Source organism: Globicephala melas, chromosome 9 (genome assembly GCF_963455315.2).
Source record: "Globicephala melas chromosome 9, mGloMel1.2, whole genome shotgun sequence".
NCBI lineage: Eukaryota > Metazoa > Chordata > Mammalia > Artiodactyla > Delphinidae > Globicephala > Globicephala melas.
Genome location: NC_083322.1, coordinates 1,523,221 through 1,547,426, shown reverse-complemented (window position 1 = coordinate 1,547,426; position 24,206 = coordinate 1,523,221). Strand labels below are relative to the sequence as shown.

Sequence of the window (24,206 nt, the reverse complement as noted above, 5' to 3'; positions counted from 1 at the left end):
AATAAATTTTTAAAAATAAATAAAATAAAATAAAAATGGATAAAGCATCTGAATAGGCACATTCCCCCAAAGAAAATATACAAATGGCCAATAAGGATACAGAAAGATGTCTAACATCATTAGTCATCAGGGAAATACAAATCAAAAGCACAACGAGGGCTTCCCTGGGGGCGCAGTGGTTGAGAGTCCGCCTGCTGATGCAGGGGACACAGGTTCATGCCCCGGTCTGGGAAGATCCCACATGTCGCAGAGCGGTTGGGCCCGTGAGCCATGGCCGCTGAACCTGCGCGTCCAGAGCCTGTGCTCCGCAACGGGAGAGGCCACAGCAGTGAGAGGCCCGCGTACCGCAAAAAAAAAAAAAAAAAAAAAAGCACAACGAGATAATACATAATACTCACCAGGATGGCTATAATTAAAAATCAAAAAGACCATTAATGACAAGTGTTGAAGAGAATATGGAGAAACTGGAACTCTAATGTTGGTGGTACAAATGTGAAATGGTGCCATGATTCTGGAAAATACTTTATCAGTTCCTCAAAATATTAAACACAGAGTTATGACCATATGACCTAGCAATTCCACCCAAGAGAAATAAAAAGATATGTCCACACAAAAACTTGTACACAAATGTTCACAGCAACACTTTTCATAAGAGCCAAAAAGTGGAAACAACCTGAAGCTCCATCAACTAAAGAATGAATAACTAAAACATGGCACATCCATACGACAGAATATTATTTGACCATAAAAAAGAATGGACTATTGATGCATGCTACAACATGATGAGCCTTGAAAACATCATGCTACTTGAAAGAAGCTAGACACCAAAAAAACCACATATTGCATGATTCAATTCATATGAAATATCCAGAGCAGGCAAAGGTAGATTAGTGGCTGTCTAGAACTGGAAGGAGGAGAATTCGGGGGTTAATGGGGAATGAACTGCTAAAGGGTATAATATTTCTTTTAAAGATAATAAAAATGTTCTATCATTAGATTGTGGTGATGGCTGCATGATTCATGTATATACTAAAAATCACCGAAATGGGTGAACTGTATGATATGTGAATTATATCTCAATAAAACTTTAAAAACCAGTTGAGTTGGTTTTGTGCAGCATTCCCATTGTTCTGACAAGAACAAAATACACATACATGCATGAACTACTAAATGTACATTGTACAATTTCAGTGATTTCATATGAGTCAAATGCTCTTAACATTTGCATTTAAAACTTGTATTGCACCATATCAAGATGAATGGTAAAATTCATGGTAATAGGACTTCCTTGGTGGTGTAGTGGTTAAGAATCCGCCTGCCAATGCAGGGCACACGGGTTCAACCCCTGGTCCTGGAAGATCCCATACGCTGCGGATCCCAAGCCCATGCGCCACAATTACTGAGCCTGTGCTCTAGAGCCCTTGAGCCACAACTACTGAAGCCCGTGCACCTAGAGCCCATGCTCCGCAACGAGAGAAGCCACCGCAGTGAGAAGCCCACTCGCCACAACTAGAGAAAGCCCGAGCGCAGCAACGAAGACCCAACGCAGCCAAAAATAAATAAATAAAAAATAAATTTCCAAAAAAAAATTCATGCTAATTTAATTTTTTTACTTAAAACAACATTGAATAGCATGTAAAAAAATATGACAAGTTGGTAAAAAACCACTGAATAAAGGAAAATGCTTTATATTTTAGTACCTTTAATTGCATTTTCTTCTTGCTTTTCGAACAAAGAACCCATATTTTCATTTTGCACTGGGCCCCAAAAAATTTTGCACTAGGCTAGCCCTGGAACAAATCTGAAAACCACTGCACGGAACTTCCTGGAGAGCAAGTACAGAATATGAATATGAAGAAAAAAGTTCCCATCACCTTGCTCTTTTAACAACTAGACATTAAGTTAACAAAGCTACATCAAGCGCTCTTGGTAACTAGTAGAACACTGAAACTAGTTCAAAAATCATCTATTCTTGAACAAGCTTAACCAAAGTCCACAGAAACAACAAATCCCATATGATCAGGTGTTCAGCACTGTGCCAAGCACCTTCCTAACACTGTCTCATGTAATTCTCACTGAGGTAGGTATTGTAATTCCCAGTTTTGTAGACAAGGAAAGTAAGATTCCAAGAGATTAAGCAACTTCCCCAATACCACACAGCGAGTTGGCAGCCGAGATATGACTGGAGCCTACTCTGCCCCAACCCAGAGCCAACAAATCTGCCTCCATGTTCCGCTTCCAGTACTGCAGTGCGGGAGAAACACAGGCTCTCAATAGAGCCTAATGGTTAAAACTGGGGGTCTGAAAGAGTATTAGACGAGGGAAAGCAACAGTTATAGGCCTCAATAATACATCTGATATTAAAATGTACAACATCAATCCCATAAAATCACCATCTCATGAATTACCATGCTGGTGAAACAAACACTGTTTGCAGTCCTAGATGCCCAGCTTTTTGTAAAATTCCTTATTTAGTTATGGTGCTCTATGAAAGATACACAGTAAATTTGAGAAGAACTAAAATAATGTTAGATAAATGACTTCTTAAGGTCAAAAACTCCTACTTTAAGGCATATGTGGAATGTTCCTGAAACCCAAGCCCCCAAAAAGATACACATGTAGAAAAACTTTTAATTAAACATCAGAATAACTTTAAAAATTCCTATCTTGAGAGTCTATGGCCCACACAGCTAAAGCACTATGAGTTTTATCATGAGTCCTGCCGCAAAGAGCCACAAAGGAAAAAATATATTGTATTCCCTCTCCAACTTTAAGTTCCCCTCATGCAATTTCAAGTTTACACAAATTTGTTTCTACAAACCTTTTCAAAAGCCAAGAAATTCTGGCATCCCCAAAGTCCTGGTGGAGATGGGTCAGCAATGGAAAAACAGGTCAAGTAGGAAGACAGAGAGGAATGGTTTTTACAAAGACACCTCGGACGGCACCCCACCACAGTCTTTGAGGGCAGTAGGAAGACAAGCACATAAAAGGTAACAAGTGCTCTGACACGGAGTCCTCAGGGGCAGAGCTAGGGTTCTATGCCCAGTGACTGGAAAAGGTCACCCAAAGCCTCTCCCACCTCCAGCACACAGTTCTTCAGTGCCAGTGGAATGACAGCGAGGAGCAGGGTCTCAGGAGCTAAAAACTCCAAGTCAAAAAGCAGAAAGACACTAAACATCTGGACAGAGTGAGAGCCATAAAGAAATACTTCTCGGAATACATACTATTCAAAATAATCCAAAATGCATTTACAAGAATTCCACTGATATTCTAGGGAAGTGGATCCTGAAAGATTCTAACGCACAAAGGATGATAGATATTAGCAGCGTAAAATTAGAATTTTTTATCTTTATTTGGTGTCCTTTCTGAGTTGTTTTAAGTGTTAAAACATTTATAAGGGATTTCAAAAAGAAATTCTGAACTTTATTCCCTCATGTCTCTTTTTTGCTATAACGCCATAAGTTCCCTGAATTATCTTACTACCAAGGTTTTCAGGAAATTGACCTGTAATATTATATTTACATATAATCTTCAAAGCCCTAACATTATCATGAGTGAACACCTACAAATATCTACTACAGACACTGTGGAGAATAAAACAAAAACATATGGCTCTCAAAGGATTTATACTCTATCCTACTGCATAATTTTGGCTTGGATACAAAAGGAAGACTAACACTAAAAATCATGCTGAAAGGATATGACATTCTTTGGATGCCTACATATCTCAGGAAATATACTTCCAATTGCCACTTAAGAAGGAAAAGAATAGGGAAAAAGGAAAAATCATCTCAAGTATATAATGAGGAATGCCTCAGTCCCCTTTAACCTCAAGTACAAAACTAGAAACAGGTGATGTATACCCACAAGGAGCACATCACAGGCCAAAGCTGCTACAACCAATTACCACAAACTTAGTGACTTAACACAAATTTATTACCTCATAGTTCTGGAGGTCAAAAATCCAACACGGGTTTCACTGTGCTAAAAGCAAGGTATCAGCAGGGCTAGTTTCTTCTGGAGACTCTAAGGGAAAATCCATGTCCTTGTCTTTCCCAGACTCTGGAGGCCACCCACATTCCTTGACTTGTGGCTCCTTCCTCCACCCGCAAAGTGCATCACTCCAACCTCTGGTTGTCATCACATCTTCTCAAACTCTGACCCTCCTGCCTCCCTCTTATAAGGACCCTTGTAATTGCACTCACCCAAATAATCCAGGATAATCTTCCCCTTAACATAATTACATCTGCAAAGCACTTCTGCCACCTAAGATAACATATTCACAGGCTCCAGAGAATACCACGTGGACATCGTTATGGGCCACTGTACCGCCTACCAAGGGAAATTGATTTAACCCAGGTTCAGCAAACTCAAATACAAAGAATCCTCTATACCTCTATCCCATTCTTCTTTGTTCACCAATACTGTAAAATCATCTCCATATATATTGGCTATTGAATTTATATCTACTACACCATCCACTCTAAGATTTTATGACCACAATGAGAAAGGGAAAAGCATCCCCTGCATCTGGGAGCTGGCCTGCTACTATCAATAGGCCTTGAAGCAACCTTCAAACTGGCTAGCAACTCACAGCCAGGTACTCACAGCTAGGTCTTGATGATTCTCCCGTCAAAAATAAACAACTTCAGAGAACATTGACATCAGAGAAGGCCACTCTATGACCATAATGGATAAAGAATAAGACCACTCTGTAGTCATGCCTCAACAAAGATGAGAAACATGGACACTGTCCAAATCATAGAAATGACCAAACATTTCCCCACACTGGCTAGTAAGAATGACTTACATCTTTACCAATTACAGTTTTAGCCTCACTCAAATCTTTCTCCTTCAAGATAAGATCTATTAAGATATCCAGTCATAGAATTATCTCTGCTTCCTAACAGCATCCAATACAGATCAAAGCCCCACTTCACTTCCATTAACTCTTCCCACCTAACACAAGCCCAAATCCTATTTTAAAAAGTTGTTTTCTAATACTCTCTTACTGAGATGCCTCACAGTTCCCCATGGTATGCATTTTCCCTCACTGTAACATGCAATAAACCTGACTTATCCAACTACAAGTGTGTTCCTGGCGGTCTTTGGCTGAAGAACAATGACAAAGGTCAGGAAAGACTATGGATCCCCAGACAACTGAATTCCAAATTTATGTACAACATTGGTGATTGGCTCAATCTTCTGCCCAACCCCTATTCTCAAGACAAAAGGACTAAAGTTTTAAGCTCTAGCACAAGGAGTAAACCATGGAGGTGAGGGCAAGACCGTGGTAGGAAAAGGCAGGTAACCTCACCTAAGGAAGCAGCAGGTGGAGGATGATTCCTGGCACCCCCATTTTTCCCCACTCCTATTTAGCCAAAAGGGAGCCAAAAAAATGGCAGGGTCCTAAAACCTCTACTGTTGTAATAGTCCCAGTCAACCCTAGAATTGTCCCCAAATACATTACAGCCCAGTGAGGGAGTTTTGTCCACAACTAGGATAAGGAAGAATTTAGATTATGCAGCCAGACCCCAAAGCTCCCAGCCAGCGAGCTTCATAGGCTCTCCTTGGTCCTTTCATCAGCCTTACAGTAAGCCAACTCTCCATTTTATGTAACTGACCTAGTTGGATGCCACTGAACCCTGTCATGGTGGAGGTTTAAACCTTATAGGCTGTAAACAGAGTACAGGCTGTGGGATGAGCCTGCCTGGATTCAAACTGTGGCTCTATCGCACGCTGTGACAGATGCTGTGAAGTACCTACTTCACTGGGTTGTTATCTTCAAATAAGATAACCTGGTCAGTACTCGATAAGTGTTATTTCTTATTAATTTAGTGAAGGGATTATGGAGACTTTTTAGTACAGTCGTGTATTAATCTGTGATCATTTTAACTATACTGGTGAAAGTGGCATCAATGTAAGATAACCACTTTGAAGATATCTAAATAAATGTATCCAAAGAACAGATGTACTGAAAGACAAATGTTGCTGTGCAACTATGGCAGCATAAGAAATAGGTACATATAAATTACTGTCAATGTTTCAGCTCTCCTCATGGGTATTAATAAGCTAGTCAATGCTTTAGAATCCTGAGTGATGTTTCATGTGTGTATATTGTTTAAAAACAGGTTAATCAAAAGCAGGTCACAGACAAACAAATGAAAAGTTTGTGTCTGAACCAAGGATTAAAAATAATCCAATTTTGTGCACCTGAAGTACAAAAGGAAAAGTAAAAAAGACAGCAAAAGGAAATGGATCGTTACATTTAGTTGATAGTAGGAGCTAAATGTAATCATTATAGTAACTGACAAGAGAACTCTGAGATATTCATAATATTAAAGAGGAAGTAAAATTATTACATGAGCATTTAAAAGTTAAACACTGTACCACATACAAAAATTAACTCAAAACAGATCAAAGACCTCATAAATGTAAGTTAAAACTACACAACTCTTAGAAGAAAACATAAGGAAAAATCTTCATGACATTGAATTTAGCAATGATTTCTTGGATATAACACCAAAAACACAAGCAACAATGACAAAAAATACGTAAATTGGACTAAATCAAAGTTTTAGTCCACCAAAGAACACTATAAATAGATTAAAAAAAGGCAACCCACAGAATGGGAGAAAATATTTTCAAATCACAAAGGAATTAACATCCAGAATATATAAAGAACTCCTAAAACTCAACAACAAAACAACCCAATTCAAAAATGGGCAAAGGACTTAGATAGACATTTCCTCAAAGAAAATATACAAATGTCCAAAATCACATGAAACAATGCTCAATGTCACTAATCATCAGGGAAACACAAATCAAAACCATAATGAGCTACCACTGCACACCCACTAGGGTAAATATTATTGTTAAAAAAACAGAAAACAACATGTGTTGGTGAAGATATGGAGAAACTGAAACCCTGGCACATGACTGTTGGGAATGTAAAATGGTCCAGCCACTGTGGAAAACATGGCAGCTTCTCAAAAAATGAAACATAGGATTACCATGTGATCCAACAATTCCAATTCTGGGTCTATACCTAAAAGAATTGAAAGCAAGGTCTGGAACAAATATTCATTCATTCATTCATTTGAATATTCAAACATGTTCATAGCAGCATTATTCACAGTAGCCAGAAAACAACCCAAATGTCCACGGACGGATGAATGGATAAGCAAAACATGGTATATACACACAACAGAATATTATCCAGCCTTAAAAAGGAAGGAAATTCTGACACATGCTTCAACATGGATGAAACTTGACAGCATTATGCTAAGTGAAATAAGCCAGACACAAAAGGACAAATATTGTATGACTCTACTTACATGAAATACCTGGACCAAAAAGTTCCCTTGGTTTTTAAGTAAAAATAAAAGACATATTTTTCATTTTCACCAAGAACTTTATTGAACAACATATTCACCATTTTGTTCCACTACCTTCTGTCATTTTTCAGGCAACTTCATAATTCCATCTTCTTAAAACTTTTTATCTTTTTGAGCAAAGAACTTTTCCAGATGCCTTTTACAGTCTTCCAGGGAATTGAAATTTTTTCCATTAAGAGAATTTTGTAAAGACCAAAATAAATGGAAATCCGAAAGTGCAGTGTCTGGTGAATATGGAGGATGAATCAGAGCTTCCCAGCCGAGCTAACAGTTTTTGCCTGGTCATCAAAGAAACATGCAGTCTTGCGCTCTCCTGATGGAATTATGTGTTTTCTGTTGACTAATTCTGGATGCTTTTCGTCGAGTGCTACTTTCACTTGGTATAACTGGGAGCAGTACTTGTTGGAATTAATCATTTGGTTTTCCAGGAGGAGCTCATAATAGAGGACTCCCTTCCAATCCCACCATATACACAACATCACCTTCCTTGGATGAAGACCAGCCTTTGGTGTGGTTGGTGGTGGTTCATTTTGCTTGCCCCACCATCTCTTCTGTTCCAGATTATTGCACAGTATCCACTTTTCATTGACAGTCACAATTTGTTTTAAAAATGGAACGTTTTCATTATGTTTAAGTAGAGAATCGCATGCAGAAGTACAGTCAAGAAGGTTTTTTTCACTTAACTTATGTGGAACCCAAACATCAAAGCGATCAACATAACCCAGCTGGTACAAATGATTTTCAGTGCTTGATTTGGATATTTTGAGTACGTCGGCTATCTCTCACGGGGTAAAAGGTTAATTGTTCTCAATTAATGTCTCGATTTGATCGCTATCAACTTCAACTGGGCTACCAGACTGTGGAGCATCGTCCAGCGAGAAATCTCCAGCACGAAACTTCACAAACCAATTTTGACATATTTGATCAGTCACAGCACCTTCTCCATACACTACACAAATCTATTTTTGGGTTTCAGGTGCATTTTTACCTTTCTTGAAACAATAAAGCATAATATGACAAAAATGTTGCTTTTTTCCTTCCATCTTCAATATTAAAATGGCTACACAAAAATTCACCAATTTTGATGTTTTTTTTAAATGCACGCTGATATGACAGCTGTCACAATACAACCTAACAAAGTTGTTTCGAATGAAGTTAAAGACAACTAAGCACTAGTAGAGCCTTCTTACGGAAAAAAAGAAAAAAAAACCGAACAAACTTTTTGGCCAAGCCAATAAAATTCAGAGAGATAGAAAGTAGAGTGGTGGTTACCAGAAGGAGAGAGGAACGGGGAGTTACTGACCAAAGGAGACAGTTTCAGTTTGGAATGACGAAAAAGTTCTGGAGATGGATAGTGGTGATGGTCGCACAACAATGCAAATGTACTTCATGTCACTGGAATAAACACTTTCAAATGGTAAATTGAAGGTTACATATATTTTATCTTTTAGGCAAAACCAAAAAGAGTTGAATAATTAAAAGAACTGAGACCATGGCAATCAGAAAAGGAAAAGAAATAACAAGAATCCAAATTGGAAAACAAGTAAAACTGTCACTGTTTGCAGATGACATGATACTACACATAGAAAATCATAAAGATGCTGCCAGAAAACTACTAGAGCTCATCACTGAATTTAAAGTTGCAGGATACAAAATTAACACACAGAAATCTCCTGCATTCCTAAAAACAAAAGATCAGAAGAGAAATTAGGGAAACAATCCCATTTACCATCACATCAAAAAGAATAAAATACCTAGGAATAAACCTACCTAAGAAGGCAAAAGACCTGTACTCTGAAAACTATAAGATGCTGATGAAAGAAATCGAAGATGACACAGATGGACAGACATATCGTGTCCTTGGATTGGAAGAATCAATACTGTCAAAATGACTATTCTACCCAAGGCAATCTATAGATTCAATGCAATCCCTATCAAATTACCAATGGCATTTTTCACAGAACTGGAACAAAAAAACATTTTAATTTGTATGGAAACATAAAAGACCCCCAAATAGCCAAAGCAATCCTGAGAAAGAAAAATGGAGTTGGAGGAATCAGGCCCCCTAACTTCAGATTATACTACAAAGCTACAGCAATCACAACAGTATGGTACTGGCACAGAAAAACAGAAATACAGATCAATGGAACAGGACTGAAAGCCCAGGAGTAAACCCACGCACCTATCGTCAATTAATCTACGACAAAGGAGGCAAGAATATTTGCAAATGAAGCAACCGACAACAGATTAATCTCCAAAATATACAAACATCTTATGCAGCTCTATACCACAAAAACAAACAACCCAATCAAAAAAATGGACAGAAGGGGCTTCCCTGGTGGCGCAGTGGTTGAGAGTCCGCCTGCCGATGCAGGGGACGCAGGTTCGTGCCCCAGTCTGGGAAGATCCCACATGCCGCGGAGCGGCTGGGCCCGTGAGCCATGGCCGCTGAGCCTGCGCATCCGGAGCCTGTGCTCCGCAACGGGAGAGGGAGAGGCCACAACAGTGAGAGGCCCGCGTACCGCCAAAAAAAAAAAAAAAAAAAGGACAGAAGATCTCAACAGACATTTCTCCCAAGAAGACATACAGGTGGCCAAAAAGCACATGAAAAGATGCTCAACATCACTAATTATTAGAGAAATGCATATCAAAACTACCATGAGGTATCACCTCACATTGGTCAGAATGGCCATCATCAAAAAGTCTACTAACGACAAATGCTGGAGAGGATGTGGAGAAAAGGGAACTCTCTTGCCCTGTTGGTGGGAATGTAAATTGGTACAACCACTATGGAGAACAGTATGGAGGTTCCTTAAAAAACTAAAAATATAACTACCATAGGACCCAGCAATCCCACTTCTGGGCATGTATCCAGAGAAAACCATAGTTCAAAATGATACATGAACCCTAATATTCATTGCAGCACTATTTACAATAGCAAAGACATGGAAGCAACTTAGATGTCCATCAACAGAAAAATGGATAAATAAGATGTGGTACATATATACAATGGGATATTTTCTCAGCCATAAAAAAAGGAATGAAATAATGCCATTTGCAGCAACATGGATGGACCTAGAGATTATCACACTAAGTGAAGTCAGACAGAGAAAAAGACAAATATCTTATGACATCACTTATATGTGGACTCTTTAAAAAAAAATGATACAAATGAACGTATTTACAAAACAGAAACAGACTCACAGAGTTCAAAAACAAACTTACCGTTACCAAAGGGGGGGGGGGCCGCCGCAGGAGGGATAAATTAGAAGTTTGGGATTAACAAACACACACAAGTATATATAAAATAGATAATCAACAAAGACCTACTGTACAGCACAGGGAACTCTACTCAATACTCTGCAATAACCTATATGGGAAAAGCATCTGAAAAAGAATGGATATATGTATATGTATAAATGAGTCACTTTGCTGTATACCTGAAACTAGCAAAACATTGTAAATCGATGACAATATAAAATTTAAAAAAATTTTGAATTTGTTTAATTAAAAAAGTTAATAAATAAAAGAATTGGCAACAAGTCCTAGAGAAAAATCAAGCATTTATACTCACTCTAAATATAAATACTTTGAGGAAGGAAAGCCAAAGACTGGAAATTCACTAAGCTTGGTCACTGTCTGCACTGGTTCTGCAGAGGGCAGCGTATACCCACCACCCAAGGGTGCTGGTGCAGGAGAAGTAGGGGTGAGGAGGAGCAGAACTAAGGAATTCTAGCATCAGTGCCAAAACTGAGTTGTTTCTAGGGTAGGAGACAAAAATAAAGCTCCTGGCTACTATAACGTGGGTCCCTTTCTCAATCCAAATAAGAGAACATCTGATTAATTTAAAATAAAGCCAAAAACAAATAGACCAATGAAACAGCACAGAATCAAAATTAAATCCCACAAATACACAGTTATACCTAATTTGTGACTAAGGTCATAAATGGTGCTGAAGCAACTGGACACCCATGTGAAAAAAATATATACGAATCCTACTTTACAACGTACACGAAAAATAAATTCCAGATGAACTGCAGGTTTAAATGAGAGGAGTAAATCAATAAACCATTTAGAGAAAAGCACAAGAGGACATCTTCCTTACCTTGGAGTAAGCAAAAATTTCTTAAACAGGACATAAAACATACCGATCATAAAAAAAAATTCTAATAAAGTGAACTATATTAAAATTAAGAATTTCTGCTCATTAGAAGATATCATTAAGCAAGTGAAAAAGCATCCCCAGAATGAAAAAAAGATTTACTATATATACACACACACACATATGCACATGTATACACATATATATACATATACATGACCAAAGTATCATATCCAGAAAACATAAAACAACTCTCGCAAATCAATATTAAAAAGATAAACAAGGGACTTCCCCAGCGGTCCAGTGGTAAAGAATCTGCCTTCCAATGTAGAAGACGCGGATTCGATCCCTGGTGGGGGAACTAGGATCCCACATGCCGCGGAGCAACTAAGCCCGCGCGCCACAACTACTGAGCTCGCGTGGCGCAAACTACAGAGCCCATGCGCTCTCGAGCCCGTGCACCACAACTAGAGAGAAGCCCGCGCGCCGCAACAAAAGACCCCGCGTGCGGCAACTACGACCCCGACGCAGCCAAAAAAAATAAGGAAAATAAATAAATTAAATAAATAAATTTGTTTTTAAAATAAGCAATTAAAAAAAAAGAAAGGCTGTTACTTAGTTTTAAAAAATAAATAAATAAGTTTAAAAGTGGGAAAAAGACCTGAAGACTCTTCACAAAAGATTTCCAAATGGCCAATACACATATGAAAAGGTGCTGAAATTCATTATCATCAGGAAAATGCAAATAAAGTCTTTTGTGCAACAAATACATGACACTTACCAGAATGGCTAAAATTTTTTAAAAAAAGAAAAAAAAAACAGAAAATACTAAGTGTCCTACAGATGGGAAGCAAATCACGCCTCTCCTACAGCGCTGGTGGGAGTGTAAATTGGTACAACCCACTTTGGCAAACTGTTTAAAAGTATCTACTAAAGATGAACAAACCCACAACCTATAACCTAGAGGTTCCATCCTTAGGTATGGACCTAACAAATGCGTCCACATGTTCACCAGAAGACATGTACAAGAATACTCGTAACCACAACCCGAAAATTACTGAAGTGCCCACCAACAGTGAAATAAACATAAATTGTGCTATAGTCACACAACTACAGCATTCGGGGTGAACTGCAACTACATACAACAGAGAGGAATTTCACAAACGCTGTTGAGTGAAGGAAATCGGACACAAAAGAGGGCATACTGTAAGGCTCCACTTACATAAAAGTTCAAAACTAAGCTAATCTACTAAAGCCAGGACAGTGCTTACTCTTGGTGGAGAGGAGAGCAACTGGACGGGGAAAAGGGATGGGCCTCTGAGATGCTAATACTAATTGTGTTTCACAGTCTGTGTTCAGAATTACACAGGTGTGTTTAAAGTGCTTCGAGCTGGACATGTATGATGATGTACTTCTCTGTTTATTTTAGCTTCAATTTAAAACTTTAAACGAATACGCCGTAGCAGAATCCACCAGTTCAGAATTTATACCTCTTTATTCCAAGATATGACTTGGCAAAGTGATTCTCAATTTTCTAGATCAAGAACTACACAAACCAGGCAATTCTCAAAAACCAAGAGACTGACTGAATTTGAGAGAAGTTAGTTAGAAGAGGGGAGGAATAAACACAAATGCACAACATGTATATATTTTACATTGCTATGAAAACATAAACAAACACAACCACAACGTGTTCTAGCGCGCCAGGAAAAGGTAAAAACATCAACGTAGACTCCTACGGCCGAGCCTGCTTCCCGACCCCTGCCAGCAGCACAGAAGAAACAGGGGGGACCAAGAAAGGATGACTTCCTTCAGAAGCTGCTTCCAGGGCACAGAGGACTTCTGCCCAGGCCCTCAATCCCGCCCATCGCCGGCCTTCACACCCAAACGCAAGGTTTCGGGCTCAGCCCAAGAAGGGAGGAGGGCGACGGGTGAGAGGCGGAAAGGTGGGCGCTAACCCGGCCGAGGTGACTAGTCGGGCTGGGAGAGCGAGCCCGGCCACACCCCGGCGCCTGCGCGGGGCCACCCAGGTCCCGCCAGACACCCGCCCGCACACCTGTCTACCGTGCCAGGCCAGGGACGTGCCAGGCAACGGTGCGCGGGCCGCGGGACTGTCGTCCACCGCCTGGAGGGCCGACGCCGCTAACCCGGCCCGGGAAGAGCCCTGGGGGAGGAGGGCGCAGGCGGCCCCGAAGCACTCCCGGGGGCCGGACAGGTGACTCGACGGGACCGCGCCCAGGACTGAGAGCAGGTGGGCGCAGAGCGGGGGGCGGAGCCTGGGGGAGGGGCGCGGCGCGAGGCGGAGGAGCGAGGGCGGGGGCGGGGAAGCGGTACAGGGGAGACCGCGAGGGCCGCGAGGGGGAAGCGAAGGGGATGGGAGGGACAGGCGGGCGGCAGGCTGGGAGGGGGCGGGCGGAGGGCGCTCACCGTGGACTCTCGCACTTGGCTGTGGAAGTGCTGCTCCCGCGCCGACACCTCGTCCTGCCCTTCCATCCTCCTTCATGCCCGCCGCCACGCCGCCCGCGTCCGCGCACTCCACCGCACCATCGCCTGCCGGCCCGAGGGGCTGGACGGCCGCCCCGCCGGCCGGGACGGGAGCAGCCTGCCGCTGCACAGACCGCGACCAAGACACCGGACGCTGCCTCAACCGCCGCCTCAGAAGAAGCCGCTCGGGCTGCTGAGGGCGGGCGCCGCGCGAGCCGGGGCGGGGAGGGGGCGGGTCTTGACGTCAGAGGAAGGCGCCGCGCGTCAGAGGAGCGCGCCGCGACGCCTGAGGGGCCTGAGGCTGAGGGGCGGAGCCTGCCGGGCGGGGCTTGGGGGCCACGCCCCCGGGGAGCGGAGGCCGGCGGGCGCAGGCGAAATTCCGCAGGGAGCGCGGTGAGGAGCTAGCGGTTGGGGTCGGGTCTCCGGGCGCGTACTCCCCCCGCCGGTGAGGGTGAACTAACGGAGGTGGGCGGGCCGGCGCGCCGGGTTAGCAGGCGTTTATCCTGTATGGCCGCAGCAGTCAGCGCCCTTCACCAGCACGAGCCCCGCCTGCAGAGCCCTCGGCGGCATCCAGCAGAAGGCCTCCCGCGGGAACTGTCACTCCGCCAAAGTAAGTAAAAGGTCGGAAACTGGTTGTTTCTGGACGCGCTTTGGGCGGAAACCTGGCTTCTCTGGGTCTGATAAGCGGTTGGGCCGCCGCTGGTCTTGTGCTTCCCCACCTGGAAAATGTAGATAGCCCTGAACGTGAGGCCCTTGCCAGATCCGCGGGCGGCCCAGTACTGGGGAGTTTACATGACCCTCCTGAGAGCCTCCATGGTCCGTTACTTTGGGGACGGCCAAACATGCCACATACAGTACATAAGTCCCCTACCTACACATGAGTTACGTTGGAGAGCGTTAGCAAATCTAATTTGTTCGTTAAGTCCAAGAAGTTAGCGTAGGTAGCAACTAACACAATTGGCTCTTTACCGCTGCTGTTAGGCTTGCTTCCGGACACTGTAGTACTGTCCTCCATACAGTACTGTACAGTAGAGTACACAAAAGCACAGCCACTTGTAGAGGATGCACGCACGTGACAGTGTACGCCAGTCACGTGAACTACCTTACCTGATTGGACGTTCCAACACACGTTCATATTTTTGAAAGTTGCAACTTGAAGGTTCATATGTACGGAACTTATTGTAATTCACCCCTATTCTGCATTAAGTACTTTTTTGTTGTTGTTTGCAATAAAAATGAATCTGAAGGAGTATTTATCATTTTACTTTTGGATTTTGGGCATATAAGTCACTTAAATTGCTATTGGCTGTGATGTTTGGCATCTCTGAGAATTCTTAGGAAGGGAGAAAATCTACAAATTGCTTTCAAATTATTTTTATGATATATGTTACTTTAGATTTTGAAGTGTCTTTTTGTGATTTTGAATTAAAACTTTTTTCACGACTACACCTTTTTTTTTTATGGCCCCTGAGAAGCTTGTAGGCCTCCACATACGGTGCCTATAATGCCTTATGCCAGAAAATGGCGGTGGGGACTTGGAGAACATGAGGCTTGTTCTGAGCCAGTACTGCTGCTGCCATAGGCTGATAAGAATACAGGAATAATTTTCAACTGGTTACACTCAGTGTTCATCTCTATTTTTTTGAAGTCCCTGAACCCTAAAGAACCTGGGAAAGATAAAGAAGTATCTGTTTTTCTGAACACCCAGCTTCTGAGAGCTGGGTTAAATACCTGCGTGAAGTGACCTGGATAATTTCTGGGGTAATCTCTCCAAATCAGAGGGTAATGAGATCTGATTTTAAGATGTGACATTTAGAAACATATTCCAGAAAGTCAATAAATATGGCATTTCTGATCTTTCTAAGCCAACGCTCCAGCCATCTAGACCTTTTTATTTTCTTTTATGCAGCTGTCTGTAAAGGTTCACTCACCTTTGATCTTAGTTGTTTCCCTGTGTTTGGTACGTACAACACTTAGCCCAGGGTAGTAGACCTCAAAAATGCCCACAAGCTCTTCCCTGTACACTCACCCCTTTGCCTTGTGGCTTTGCCCCTCCTCCCAGCAAGGAGTGGAGCCTATTTTCCACCCTTGAATCTGGGCCTGGACGTGTGACTTGCTTTGGCCAAAGGGACATTAGAAAATACGAAGCTGTTGAGAAGTGCTTGTGTGTTAGGGCTTGCCCCTTCTCACGACCCCTGGGCACCCTCCAACTGCCATTGTGTAAAATCGTCCCACCCAAGCTGGTAAGGGGTGTCCCAGTTAATCTCTGTCACCCCAGCTGACACCCTCTTTTCTGCATCCCCCTAAAACGTGAATTCCCCCAAAACACAGTTCTTCCCCTCTGCTGAAAGCACTGTAATGCAGTATTCTCATTACCTGTAGAAAAAATCAGACTCCTGAACTGGCATTCAAGACCTTGACTTTGGGGCCCCGCCCTGCCCTTCCAGCTGTTCCCACTTCTCTCTCTAAAGAACCCTTTCCTGCAGGCTGGCTTCCTCCTCTCTCTAATCCCCTGGGCCTTCCCATTGCCAAGGCCCGGAACTTTTACCCATTCCATACTCTCTTTCCTCCTCTTCAGATTCCGTGCTACCACTCTTTACTGTCCACACCAAGACATTCCTTCTCCAAAAAGTCTTTCCTGGCAATTCCAGTCTCTTCATTCACTCATTCGTTCAAAACCATGAACACACCATGGAAAGAATACTGCTTCAGTCCCCGCTCTGGGGGTGCTTACAGGAGGAAAACAGAACGTACAGCCATCCACCTGACACCTGGCACACACGACCTTATGTTTTACCTCAGCGTTTCATGTGTGTGTGTCTATCCACAGTCAGAGTACAAGCTCTTTAAGGTCTGGAGTATCTCTTCCTGCATCATGTAAACCTCCATGTATTTCCTGCAATACCTATTAGAATGCTTTGCCCAAAGGACAGTTTACGAGTATTTATTGGTCAATAGATTGGTTGCCCTGAGAAATTCCCCAAAAACTTCTTCAAACTTCAGTAAGTCTTCAGATTTCTATACCAAGGTAGATAATTGTATGGGCATTGCCCGTGTGGGCAACATTACGACTTATGTGCCCACAAATGAGAATGCTGCTTGTTACTAAGTGCTCCAGTTTCACTATCACGACGTGTCTTTGAACCTGCCAAAATTCAGGATGGTTTCCTTCATTCTACTGGGCCTTGCTTTGATTCTCTTGATTACAGTGAGATCAAAGTTTTGAGACATAAGGACATAGAGACCAATTTTTTTCTTGTCTTTATGCCCCATACAAAACGAAGCCAAGCAATGTTCAGATGTAAGCTGAATTCCTTCCAGCCTCTATTAAAGGGCTTCTTTTTTTCCTTTATCCAGATACTCACAGCAAGAGAGTTAAACAAGCAAAAGTCTAGAAACAAGCCAGCTGTCCATCTACAGTGGAAAGCATAAACAAATTGTGATGTGTTCACGTACTGGAGTTCTACCCTGGCGTGAAAAATCCACGAGCCACAGCTGCAAGCAACAATATGGGTGAGTCTGTGCAACAGCACTGAGCAAAAAAAAAGTCACAGAAGAATACATACAAGCATGATTCCACTTACATAAAGTTCAAAGCCATGCAGAACTAAACAGGATATTACTTAGGGATTCAAACGTGTGGTAGAATTAAAAAGAAGAGCAGTGATAAACCTCTAAGAAGGAAGGTCAGAGGAGAGACTGGGCAGAGGCATTCAGAGGGCTCAAGAGGAATGATAACACTCGTTTCTTACATGTGCGGGGTGGGGCCAGGGGTCACAGCGCCTTGTTGCATTGTTGTTTAGGCATCGTATATGTTGCATAAACTATGTCTATCACTATTTAAATAAAGGAATTGTTTTAAGAGGCACCACTGTCTGGTAGCCTAAACTGTGGGTTCTCTGCCTCAGCTTGACCCCTTGCTAAAGGGAGCATCTTAGAGTGGAGTCAACACCAAGCAAGGATTCTGGAAACCAGGTTCCAGCTCTGCCAGGTGTGGCCTTTTGGGCCTCGCTTCAGTTACTGATGCCTAAGGTCCTTTCAAAACTCTGTTTATGGTTTTCAAAGTTAATTTGGAAACTTTCCACACAACCCTGTGTTTCGGCTGGAGTTTTCATGGGTCAGAGGAAGAAGCGAACGGGCATTGGTTGCTTAGCTCCAAACCCGAGTGTCATCCTGAATTGCACGCCGCCCCTCACGCCCCAAAGCACACCCATCACCAAGAATTGTCGCCTCTCCCACCAAAGCACATCTCAGGTCAGCCACTTCTCTCAGCCCTACTGCTACCTCCTGGCCAGAACCACCCTCAAGTGGCCTGAGCCATCTCAGGCCCCCCTCTTCCCAGCCCCTCGTCTGCCCCCCACCAGTCCAGCCCAAGGGATAAGCATGGAAGTCAGACTTCTCCCTCCCTCCCCCCCCCCCAGCTTCCCATCTCTCTTAGACTCAAACCCTAACCTGCCATGGAAACCTGCAGGGACCCCGGACCCTGCCCTGCCCACCTCCTCAGCCTCCTACCACGGCCCCACTGCCTGTGCCCTTTTGTCCGCTCAGCCCAGAATGCGCCTCCCCTGGGTCACAACTGCCCCCTTGTCACTTCCACCGCAGCATGAATGTTATCAACGCGGAGAGGCATTGGAGACAACCCAGGTGCTTGCTCAGTTCACCTTGTTTCATTTTCCTCAAAACAGGACCACTGAAATTATTTCTGTATGGGTTTGTTTTCTGTCCAGTCTAATTTGTCTGGTTCACTATTTTCAACACCAAGCACAGTGCCTGGCAAGTATTAGGAGCTCAGTAAATCTTTCTTAGATAAAGAACTTAATGTGTGAATGGGGGGGGGTGGGAACTAGCTTTTGTAGAATAACCAGTACATTCCAGGGGTCTCATGCATTATGTAATTTAACCATCACAATAACTCTGTGAAGTGGGTATTGTCGGCTCCATTGTACCATTGATGACACTGAGGAGAGGGTAAGCGACCTCACCTGGTTCACATAGTCCACATTCAAACCCAGATCCACCTGACTTACTAACTCCTGTCCTTTCCACAGAACTATTGCCCCTCGCCACGCAATAAAACCACAACCTGGCTTCATCGTGGGTGACACGGAGGAAAACTCCCGGTCCCTCTGTTGGACGTTCTGCCCTAACCACTCACCTCCCCTTCCCCCGAAATTATTCTGCCCTCATTTGTGTGCCTGAGTATGTGCTCAAGCATACCAGTAAGTACAGGCTCCCTCTGCCCCTGGATCTGCAGGAGTGGTGTAGTAGTCAGGGCTCTCCAGAGGAAGAGAGCAATAGGGGATACAGAGAGATAGACACGAAAGATAGATATACAGATAGATAGACAGACAGGCAGACACAATATGGTTTCTAATTCCATTCTCTAATGAAGAGCCAAGGTTCCTTGGGAGGTGGCTGCTTCTAGGGCTGGGGCAAGAAATATACAAGGTGAGCCTGGAGCATCTCGTAGTGCCAGAAAATAGGAAAGTGATCAAGGGAATTCCCTGGCGGTCCAGTGGTTAGGACTCAGTGCTCTCACTGCCAGGGCCCAGGGTTTGATCCCTGGTCAGGGAACTAACATCCCACAAGTCTCACGGTGCTGCAAAAAAAGAAAAAGGTGATCAAAAACCAAAACGATGAAGGTATGGGGTATGACAGAGGGACACAGGCGCCAACCTGAAAGAGTTCCCAATGGCCAAAGCAAAAATAATTCGAACATCAAAATAAATAGCAAAGTATTGGGTTAGAATTAAAGTATAAAGTAAATATTCATGAGTCAATACTGATATAAACAAATATTAATTTAGGTAAATTCTCCCCCACAAAAAAGTGGAGCTTACCTCCGCGCCCCTGAGTGTCGCTAGACTTAGTGACCTGCACCCAAAGAACAGACGAGAGAAGGAAAAGTAAAGTAACTGCGGTGGAGAAACCTGGGGGTCAGTGTGAGCGCCATCAGAGGCGAGTCACGTTGGCAGCGTGCACCTTTGATGTGGGCTGATGAGAACGGCCCTTCACCCATGAGGCCTTTTTCCCAAAACGCACACCCTCAGTCCAACCATGAGGAAAATGTCAGACAAACTCACATTGAACAGCGTTCTACAAAATACCAGACCAGTACTTGTCAAGGTCACCAAAAACAAGGGATGTTAGGAAAATCATCTCGGGCCGTAGAGGAGGCTAAGGATAATAATGTATCAACATTGGTTCATTGGTTGTGATAAATGTGCCGTAAGTAAGAGGAAGACAGCGAGGGGGCCTGGGTACGGGGAACACAGGAACTCTTATTCTCTTTGCAACTTTTCTGTAAATCAAAAATTTAAAGTTTAGTCTTTTTTTTTATAAATTTATTTATTTATTTTTGGCTGAGTTGGGTCTTTGTTGCTGTGCGTGGGCTTTCTCTAGTTGCGGTGAGCAGGGGCTACTCTTCATTGCAGTGCACGGGCTTCTTATTGCAGAGGCTTCTCTTGTTGCAGCTCACGGGCTCTAGGCGTGCGGGCTTCAGTAGTTGCGGCACACGAGCTCAGAAGTTGTGGCACATGGGCTTAGTTGCTCCGTGGCATGTGGGATCTTCCCGGACCGGGGCACGAACCCGTGTCCCCTGCATTGGCAGGCGGATTCTTAACCACTGCACCACCAGGGAAGCCCCTAAAGTTTATTCTTTAAAAAGGAAGAGAAAGAATACCAGATACTTTGCAAAATCTCCAGGAGGACCAGAGAACCAAACTTTAAGGAAAGATGCCCCAGTCAAGAGCTGGTCCCTTGAAGACACCAGTGCGCCATTTCTGAGTGTAGACACACAGCCCACCCACGGCTTATCTGACGCTGGTCACTTCTAAGACTTCTCCTGTCTGGACCCTGGATGTGGCCCATTGGCAGAGCCTGGGTCATGAGCACACACCTGAGCTGCAAAGGAAGTGAGTGCTATTTTCCACTTCTTTCATGGCGTAGACTCCCTGCTTCATAGAATGGGGGATTCCCTTGACGTAGGAAGGGGCTTCGAGTATTGTTCAATCAAAAGGAATTATATGGTCCAAATACAAAGTTCTCTAATGACCCAGCATAATCCAAGTATAAAATCTACACTCTAAAGAAACAAATGGGCTTTAGAATTTTGGTAAGTGATGCCCACCCAGTGATGTGCCGGAGACCCCTGGCACTGGCTTGTGAACGCAAGTTGTTAATTTTCAGGAATTTTGCAAAGCCAGTCGTTAAACACAACACTGTTTAAAACTAAATTACATAAACTTACACTTAATTAAACTATATTTTTTAAAGGTAAAAAGTACTGAAAATCCATCGTGTCCTGATTATTTTATTATACTTTCCTTGAGTCTGCTTACGTGTCCTTTACAACGACGTGCTGCTCCTTGCTCAGTGACCTCACATTGGTAGCCGAGGTTGGCCGTGCTGGGAGCATTTCGACCGTGGAAATCAGCAAATGCTGCAAGTCAGGGCCCTTTCCCTCCCCCTTGTAGAGCTGGTTATTAGATACAGCATACCAGCGGAGCCAGCAAAGATTTTAGAAAGAGCCTAAAATGAAGATTTTCCTTATTATGGGCTGAAGTCAAACAACAGATGATCAGAGTTGGCATCGTTTCATGGAAACTGAGCGAGACTCTTGCCTGCTGGAGGTCATCCCAAGTGTCTGCAGAGCTGGACCCAGGGGGCTCCTGAAGGGGAAACAGGATTTTTCTCAAGAAAGCAATTCTAAATCTGTGAAAGTAAATCAAAGTTTAGAAACGTCCATTACTCCGCGCTGATGAAACACTGGCAGTTCGTATATTTGTTGGTGTTTTAAAGGGGCAGAATAAAGCCATTATTCCCTAGTGCAGGAGGGGTAGCATGCATGGGTCCAGGTTCAGGGAGGGGATAGAGGTGCTGGTCTGTGTCTGTTCATTTCCTGGGGCCACCGTAACAGAGTACCCCAGACTGGACAGCTTAAGCAACAGAAATTTATCTTCTCACAATTCTGGAGGCTGGAAGTCTGAGATCAAAGTGTGGACAGGGTCATTGCTCCTGAGGCCTGTCTCCTTGACACGTAGATGGCTGTCTTCTCCACGTGTCCTCATACGGCCGTCCCTCTATGTGTGTCTGTGTCCCGATCTCCTCTTCTTATAAGGACACTGGTCACATTGGATCAAGGCCCATCCATACGACCTCATTTAACTTAATCACCTCTTTGAAAACCCATCTCCAAATGCAGTCACATTCTGAAATACTGGCGATTAGGAGTTCAACATGTGAAGTTAGGGGGACACAGCTCTGTACAGGGAGCACGTGAACGTCTATTCCAATTGCCACCCTTCTCTCAGGGAAGTAAACGGCAAGGTCAGCCACCAGAGGGAAGAGTGCGGAGTAGTGTTTGAGGTACTGGGAGAGAAAAGGTGGGGTCGCACAGGAGTGGCTGGGGGAAACACATGTGACCTCTAAGCAGCGCTAGGCTCCAGTCAAAGCCCAGGCACCAGGCCTCTGCTTCTGACCACCCACGCTGCCCCGTGATCCCTGGCCCAGCTCAGCAGCGCAGTGCCTTGGATGCTTGGCCTGACCTCTTGTGAACATCGTCAGATGAACTGAGAGTTTGGTAATTAGATGGGAGAGTGGTTAGGAATGTGGTCTCCAATCTCAGAGTCCTGGGTTAGAATGTCAGCTCCACCACGTCTAGGTTTCAGGACCATGGACAGGTCACTTACCTGCTGTGCCTTTTCTCTCATCTGTAAATGGAAATAAAGATGCCTGCCTGATACGGTTATTCTAATTAAATGACACATCCGTAAAGTGCAAGGACATAGTAAAAGTTAGCTATCATCCTCACACCAGTATTTGAAAAGCCAGAATCTAAGCATGGCTTGTGTGACATTTACACATTGGGTTATATATCGATGTTTATGAAATACAAGTTTCTAAGAAATGCATAGCAAACTTGTAACTTTTACACAGGAGATTAAAGACTGAAAGGATGCTTTAAATGCATGAAAGAGCTTTAATTTGCCCAGAAATTGTGTGGCTGTAGTGTCCATAGGAGTTGAGAGTTGAGGACGAATCAGAGGAAACGAAGGGATGTGGACCTGTAATTAGCTGGGGGGAAATTACAGGGAAACATGGGAATTTAAATCCGCAGCTAAAAACAGCAGCATCCTCCTCCACTTCCTCTTCAGCCTTTGGTTTCAGTTTCTCATTTTAACAAGATTTCATCTTAGGGTAATCGTGTGAATTTCACCATCCCCGGCTAACTCTCCTTGAAGTATAAATAAAGAGATGATCAAGCGGCTGCTAGTAGGAGAAAGGAGAGAAGAGGCATGAATAATTCCTGTGTATTCAGGATTTGGCCTTCTTCACCCAGTGTGCTGTTGGCTTAGTTTAGTGTGTACCCTCGGGCCCCCTACCCTGTACACAATAACCATCTGACAGCCACGGGAAAGCAGGACCCCAGGAATTCCAAGATAAGAGACTTGCACAGACATCTTTAAAGTTCCTTCCCCCGCCCAGGCAGTGTAGACACAGAAACACCTTATCTCTGACTGAGAGGAAGCCTCGTTTCCCACCCAGGACCCCGGCTGAATGGCAGGAAGTGAAGCAGGAAGAACACGTGGGCGCACGTGGCAGGCGATCCAGGAGGGAGACGGGCGCACAGAGGCCCAAGGAGAGGACAGGATGCGACCTCGGGCGCACCGCAGACTCCGCCTTGTTATGAAAGCCTAATGGCGTGAGCAACTCCAGCCCCGTTAAACGTCTGCCGACCAAGGACAGGAGCAGGCCCCCGCGTGAGGTTCTGGCTGTGCAGGTCGTGCTCCGGCCTTGGCACAGGTCATGGCAAGGAAGCTGCCTGGTTGGGGGATGTTCCGACTGGACAACCAGTTCATAAACTGCCCGAGGAGGGGGCACTGAGAGCTTTGGGAAATGGATGCTGAACTTTCAGCACCTTCTACGCTAGCTTTTAAATTGCACTTTCTAAAGAGGAAAAAGATGGAAACATGAGGAAGCCATACTTGGGAAGGTAGTCCTTCTCCGCTGGCCCTCAGGCCCGTTCTGTGGGTGCACCCGGTGGGGTAAAGGTTTCTAGCCATTCCTCCAGATTTTTCTGCTCATAAATGTGTCTTTTAATTACACAGTTGAGATCTATTTTGCTACTTGATGTTTTTATTTAACAGTGTATCTTGGCTATCTTACACGTACAGATCTATTCCATTCTTCTCACCACTTAGTCATCCATTGATTAACTAGTC

At 43.8% G+C, this 24,206-nt stretch overlaps 1 protein-coding gene and 1 long non-coding RNA gene across 5 annotated transcripts in view; one reads left to right on the top strand and one right to left on the bottom strand.

Annotated features, from left to right (window-relative positions):
* Nucleotides 1-14,202, bottom strand: part of LMBR1 (limb development membrane protein 1) — a 132,108-nt gene extending 117,906 nt beyond the window's left edge. For both annotated transcript variants that reach the window (XM_060305038.1, XM_030854334.3), the window contains exon 1: nt 13,927-14,202. In XM_060305038.1, coding sequence (XP_060161021.1) covers nt 13,927-13,992 — 66 coding nt within the window. In that variant the 5' untranslated portion in view covers nt 13,993-14,202. The remainder of the gene's footprint in view (nt 1-13,926) is intronic.
* A 113-nt stretch (nt 14,203-14,315) lies between these two features.
* Nucleotides 14,316-24,206, top strand: part of LOC115851894 (uncharacterized) — a 33,299-nt gene continuing 23,408 nt past the window's right edge. For all 3 annotated transcript variants that reach the window (XR_009565215.1, XR_009565214.1, XR_009565213.1), the window contains exons 1-2: nt 14,316-14,593; nt 17,341-17,496. This is a non-coding gene — a long non-coding RNA (uncharacterized lncRNA). The remainder of the gene's footprint in view (nt 14,594-17,340; nt 17,497-24,206) is intronic.